Source organism: Syngnathus leptorhynchus, chromosome 18 (genome assembly GCF_054491065.1).
Source record: "Syngnathus leptorhynchus isolate UIUO chromosome 18, UIUO_Slep, whole genome shotgun sequence".
Taxonomy (NCBI): Eukaryota; Metazoa; Chordata; class Actinopteri; order Syngnathiformes; family Syngnathidae; genus Syngnathus; species Syngnathus leptorhynchus.
In genome coordinates, this window is record NC_141212.1 from 4,366,554 (window position 1) to 4,372,553 (window position 6,000).

The window sequence follows — 6,000 nt, forward strand, 5'->3', positions numbered from 1 at the left end:
CTGACTCATACGGTTGATGTCACTCCGGGGAGATTTGACATCGGCGCTAAGATGAGAGCGATAGGCGATGAGGGGTGAGAAGACGGCATATATAGTCATCACTGAAGAAAATTAAAAAAAAAAAAAAATGTGGTGGATTTACTCCATTTTTACTCAAATATAATTGAGTAAATTCAACGGGGAAAAAAATCTGATGGATTCATTTTGTATCAATTTCCCTAAAGTTCTACGATGTTAAACCTAGAATTTGATTAGCCGTTAAAATCTTGTAAAAGTTACTGAGGCTACCCACAAAATGAACCTGAATTGCTTTGTGGCAGCTGAATGTTGCCGGAATTGTGTATTCAAAAACATCCGAACTCACATGGTAAGTGGATTTACTTTACGTTTTCTTTTTCTTTTTTTTTCACCCCAGTCAATTAGGATGCTAATTGTTAAAGACAACACCCATAGGCGCTGCTGTTTTGGTTAGCAACCAGTTGCTTAGCAATATCAACGCCAACCAAAAATTGTGCAGCCTCCAACCGCCACATTTTTCATGTCACGCTTAAGCACTTGTAACAAATTATGATCACGCAAGGTTGCTGCCTTTTGTCCTCCTAGTCCTCAAAGTGCCATCTGATCGCATTGTCACCTATCATGAGCGCATTTGCCCCCACAAGGATAAAGATGGATGATGCGGCGCACTGCAGGACAAAGGGCGTATAGTGTATTATGACGGGACTTTTTCTTTTGTTACCTCTAGCATGTCAAAATAGCACCACTGTTTATCTCCAATTTCCACTGCTCTCCCTCTTTCCTTGTGTCCTCTGTGTCCCCCCCCACCCCTCCCCCTCCCCTCCCAATCTCTAGGTGCAGTCGCGATGCAGCAGCAAAGAGAATATCCTAAGATCAAGTGAGTGCCAATGTTTTTGCCGTCGCTCGTTCTCACGTGATTGAAAAATACTTCTCGGCTGTTCAATGATAGCCTCTCGGCTTGCAACCGACATGATCACTGCAGGTCCCTTTTGGATCTCAAGATCAAAATGGCTCGTGAGAACATGTTGCTTTTTTTTTTATCACGGCGTATACGGCTTTTATTTGCGTTTCTGATATGACGAGCGACGTGTCATTTTGTTCCGCCACCTTTACGCGTGCGTCTCTCTCTCTCTCTCTCTCTTGCCTATGTGATGTTTTGCCAGGAGGTTGTTAAGCCTCGTGTTGAGCGGCGGAATGCGCTGCCGAAGCGTAAGTGTATGTTTAAAGGCAAGAAATTGGGTCAAGGCAAATCAAAGCGTTACGCCGATTCGTCGCTGTGAGGCAGCGAGGAGGAGAGAAAGCGGGAGGAAGGAGAACGACAAGAAAGAGCAGATTACGTATTAGTTCCACCTTCTTTGTTCTTCTTTTTCTTTTTCTTTTTTACCTTTGCTATCATTAGAGAGATATTATTAGACAAACATGGATGCTATCAAGTGCCTCCAAACCTCATCCAGATATGAATGAGTGCAGTCCTACCTAAATTCTGCATGGTAAAAATCAGATGGGGGTCAGAGGTCAAAAGTATGTTCATTCATTTCAGGTCACAGTGCTGTAGACATTACCAAGGTGGCCCGGAGACATCGCATGTCCCCTTTCCCCCTCACTTCCATGGACAAGGCCTTCATCACTGTGCTGGAGATGACCGCCGTCCTGGGCACTGAGATCATCAACTACAGAGGTGAGCACCAAAAAAGAAAACTGCAGTAAGAATAAATGTATTTTTATTTTTTTATTATGGAATCACACCATGTAAGGTTTATTGGCCACGCCAGGTATACATTAGGGTTTTGTGTTTTTAGGAGGTGGGGGGGGGGGGGGGGGGGGGTGGAGCGGGTTATGTGATGGATTTGCAGGAGCACAGCTGGCGAGGCGACACCGCAGCGAGGACGATGGGATTTGAGCGATGAAATATTTAGACAGGCAACAGCTGGAGAAGCTACCCTGCTTGGATGGCTGTGCAATGTAGTTGTGTGTTAGTGTGAGTGAGACTATGTCGGCGTCATATCATCATTACAATAGTTTCAATTGACAACGACAAATTTCGGTGGTTCCATTTGGGCCAAGCAAACAATAGTCGGAAAAGAGAAATATGATTCAGGAAGTAACTAATAATGCTCTCAAATGTATTTCAACAAAACCATCGTCTGCGAGATAATAAACAAAAAACGTCTTTGAAAAAGCTTTTTTTCTCTGTTTTGGTTGTTTTTGACAGACGGGATGGGTCGAGTCCTAGCTCAGGACGTTTATGCCAAAGACAACCTGCCACCCTTTCCTGCCTCTGTCAAGGATGGCTATGCTGTGAGAGGTAATGCCAAAATTTGTGTTAGGGTTAGACCTAGGGTTAGGGTTAGTTAGTAATTAATTAATTCAGGTCAGGGTTGGGGTTAGGGCTAGGGTTAAGACTAGGGTTGGGGGTTAGGGTTAGACCCAGGGTTGGGGTTAGGGTTAGTTAGTAATGAATTAATTCAGGTCAAGACGCTCGGGTTAGGGTTAGCTTTAAACCCTACTTTGAAACCCTACCATTAGTATGAAACCCTACTTTAAAACCCTAACCCTAGATTTCAACGTTTCAGTGTCAGGTTCCTAACCAAGCGACAAGGAATCAGCGAACACGGCAAGCAGGGGCAGCAGCTTGTTGGCTCTGGGCACCTTTTTAAAAAAAAAAAAACATCTGCTGTCAGTAGGTAGAAATGAGAGACTGTATGCAACAGGTCTATCCTGAGGGCCCGCACGGGCATTCATATTTTTAGTACTTGGATGGGGACGGGAGAAGGAACAAAACTGGGTCTGAGCATCTCAGGCTGGATTTCATGCCTTGGAAAAAAAAAAAAAATGCAATCCACAATCAGGTTAGATAACACAATCCAAAAAGATTACCGTTCTACAAGATCTATAATTGAGTCAACTCACATTCTCTGTCCTCTTGATTGTTCATTCTCTAGCCCACTGAAATACAATGACTCAAGTAAATTACACCCTCCCACACTCCTGGTCTGGAACACGCACTTGATTGATACTTTTTTTTTTTCCTCGCCGTTTTAGCCGCCGACGGCCCGGGCGACCGCTTCATCATCGGGGAGTCCCAAGCAGGCGAGCAGGTTAGCATGTAGCACCACTTGTTAGCACCCACCTGTATATTAAAACATGAGTTACTTTTTGTTCATCATTTTTTGTAATTCCGAATGACTTGCTCATCCTTTTGTGTCTCAGCCCACCCACACCGTGATGCCTGGCCAGGTGATGAGGGTGACAACCGGCGCTCCCATCCCCTGCGGGGCCGACGCCGTCGTTCAGGTGGAAGACACCGAGCTCCTCCGCGAGTCCGAAGATGTAAGTCTGACTCGAATGGAAGGGGATGGCAACTTCTGCAAAATCTACACATGCTAATGTTAGCTTACCTTGAAAGCTGCAAACATGACTGCAGCGGTCATGGTATTACAATAAATGCAGACATATATTAGTTATAAAATACTTCTGTCAACTAGTTTGTCTTTCAGGGCACAGAGGAGCTGGAAGTACGAATTCTGGTCCAGGCTCGGCCAGGACAGGACATCAGGTTAGTTGCCAGAAATGAATTTCCATCTAAAAAAGGAAAGGCAGTTTTGTCATTTGACTTTGTTTTTGATTCTCTGGCGACCCCTTGTGGAACAATCCACAACATCACTAATTGTTTTGTTTTGTGTGTTCCATCAGGCCCATCGGTCATGACATCAAGCGTGGGGAGTGTGTGCTGGCCAAGGGCACCCACATGGGCCCCTCTGAGATCGGCCTCCTGGCCACCGTGGGAGTCACGGAGGTGGAAGTCCAGAAGTTCCCTGTGGTGGCCGTCATGTCCACAGGAAATGAGGTAGTTGATGATAAATTGGGTTGAGCTGATTTAACTTTACAGCCATCATAGGGCAGTTGTATCTCACAGGTATCACTGTACAGTTTTCTTTTCTTCTTATGCAGCTACTGAACCCAGAGGATGACCTCCATCCTGGGAAGATCAGGGACAGTAATCGCTCCACCCTGCTGGCCACCATCCAGGAACATGGCTACCCAACCATCAATCTGGGCATTGTGGGAGACAAGTATACGTCTATTTTTCTTTCTTTCTCAACATGGACACTTTTGTATTGGGTTTTCCTTCTGTGAGTTGCTATTCGACACCGTGTGCATCCCACAGCCCCGATGACCTTCTCAATGCTCTGAATGAAGGCATCAGCCGTGCTGATGTCATCATCACCTCAGGCGGAGTATCCATGGGAGAGAAGGTATCAATTGACTCAGAGCTTGTACTGTGTTTTACTGACACCTTGTGGTGGAAAATGACTACTGCAGTTTTAATTTGGAAACATTTGTTGGTTTTTGCAGGACTACCTTAAGCAGGTGCTGGATATAGATCTTCATGCTCAGATCCATTTTGGTCGGGTCTTCATGAAACCAGGGTAACCCACAGGTTCTGTAACACGATGGACTGACAGACTCTGAATCAATGTCCACTGTTTTTTTTTCTTCTCCAGGCTCCCAACCACATTTGCCACGTTGGATATCGACGGTGCTCGCAAACTTATCTTTGCCCTCCCAGGTAGTGTGTGAAGTTGAGAGAAAGACTTGATTTACGCCGCTCTTACGAGGAAGTGGTCTTCATATACTATCTCCCCCCCCCCCCATCTCCTTTTCGCTGTCCATCTTTCCACGCGGCCTTCTGTCCTAGGAAACCCCGTATCTGCTGTCGTCACCTGTAATCTTTTTGTCATCCCTGCCTTGAGGAAGATGCAGGGTATTTTGGACCCAAGGCCGACTATCATCAAAGCGAGGGTAAGCACGCTTAGAGCGTGGCCGTGATTTTGCAAACATATGGCACTCTTTTGTTGTTTTTTTGTTTTGCAAGTTATCTTGTGATGTGAAATTGGATCCTCGCCCCGAATACCACCGCTGTATCCTGACGTGGCATCACCAGGAGCCTTTGCCGTGGGCACAGAGCACAGGTAACAGCAGAGACGTAACAAAGATGCAGCAGAAGTTTATTGAAATGTTCTTCCTTGCAGGGAACCAGGTAAGCAGCAGACTGATGAGCATGCGCAGTGCCAACGGGCTCCTGATGCTACCTCCCAAAACCGAGCAATACGTGGAGCTGCACAAAGGCGAAGTGGTGGACGTCATGGTCATCGGCCGGCTATGATGTCGTGGCGGCGGGGGGGGCGGGGGGACGAAGGCCGGCCGTCGTTTCTCGCGACGGGCGGTTTCGCGGTGCATGTCCACATATCATCGACTGACTATTCTGTAATATGCAATGGCACAGCTAGTTTTTGTTGATTTGGAGAACATTGAGGTATAGTCGACATCTCGATCACAGCCTAGATATTACTGTATAAGAAAACATTGATTTCAAAAAGATTATAGTATTTCAAAGGAAGAAAATATAACTTTTAATGGAGAAAAAAAAATCTAATTATAAAAAGAGATTTATTCTGTAATATATTATGATTATTCTTCTTATTATTATGATTATTCTTCTTACCATTATTATATTAAGGCAACTTTGTTCTTTTCATTGCTTTGTGTGTTCAACGCTAGACCTTATCTATAGCAGTAGCATTTTAATAGACAGCTGTAGGTGCCTGCCAGGACAGAAAAAAAACAAAAAACAATTTTATCATCTTGACTGGGAAGATACCCTGTTTATTTTTCTTTTTTTCGGGGGGGATGAAGAAAAATACTGAGGAAGACTCCAGATTTCCCATGGTGCTGCAGTTAGGAGGAAAAGGGGTGGGGGGGGGGGCACATCAAGATCTTTTTCTCTTTTGAGCGCCCATCAAGGTAACACTTTTTCTCTCGTTAGTATGCATCATATTGGCTTCACAAAGAGCTTTGCTTGTCGTTTATCTTGTGAGTCTTGTTTATGTGCGCGGTGCCAAATGCCTGGGCGGGGTTCCAGAGGGGGGCGTGGGGGGCGCAGGGCACGGGAGCTTCCTTAATTTTGCGGTGACCAGGTGG

At 45.4% G+C, this 6,000-nt stretch overlaps 1 protein-coding gene across 1 annotated transcript in view; it reads left to right on the forward strand.

The window, feature by feature from the left end:
• The window catches only part of gphnb (gephyrin b), a 30,425-nt gene extending 24,690 nt beyond the window's left edge, over positions 1 to 5,735 (forward strand). The window contains exons 13-26 of the mRNA XM_085937240.1: positions 853 to 895; positions 1,559 to 1,696; positions 2,231 to 2,323; positions 3,061 to 3,116; positions 3,229 to 3,348; positions 3,516 to 3,574; positions 3,712 to 3,865; positions 3,970 to 4,091; positions 4,187 to 4,274; positions 4,375 to 4,448; positions 4,524 to 4,588; positions 4,718 to 4,821; positions 4,895 to 4,991; positions 5,052 to 5,735. Of these exons, the coding sequence (XP_085793366.1) occupies positions 853 to 895; positions 1,559 to 1,696; positions 2,231 to 2,323; positions 3,061 to 3,116; positions 3,229 to 3,348; positions 3,516 to 3,574; positions 3,712 to 3,865; positions 3,970 to 4,091; positions 4,187 to 4,274; positions 4,375 to 4,448; positions 4,524 to 4,588; positions 4,718 to 4,821; positions 4,895 to 4,991; positions 5,052 to 5,185 (1,347 nt within the window). The 3' untranslated portion in view covers positions 5,186 to 5,735. The remainder of the gene's footprint in view (positions 1 to 852; positions 896 to 1,558; positions 1,697 to 2,230; positions 2,324 to 3,060; positions 3,117 to 3,228; positions 3,349 to 3,515; positions 3,575 to 3,711; positions 3,866 to 3,969; positions 4,092 to 4,186; positions 4,275 to 4,374; positions 4,449 to 4,523; positions 4,589 to 4,717; positions 4,822 to 4,894; positions 4,992 to 5,051) is intronic.
• Positions 5,736 to 6,000: the final 265 nt, after the last annotated feature.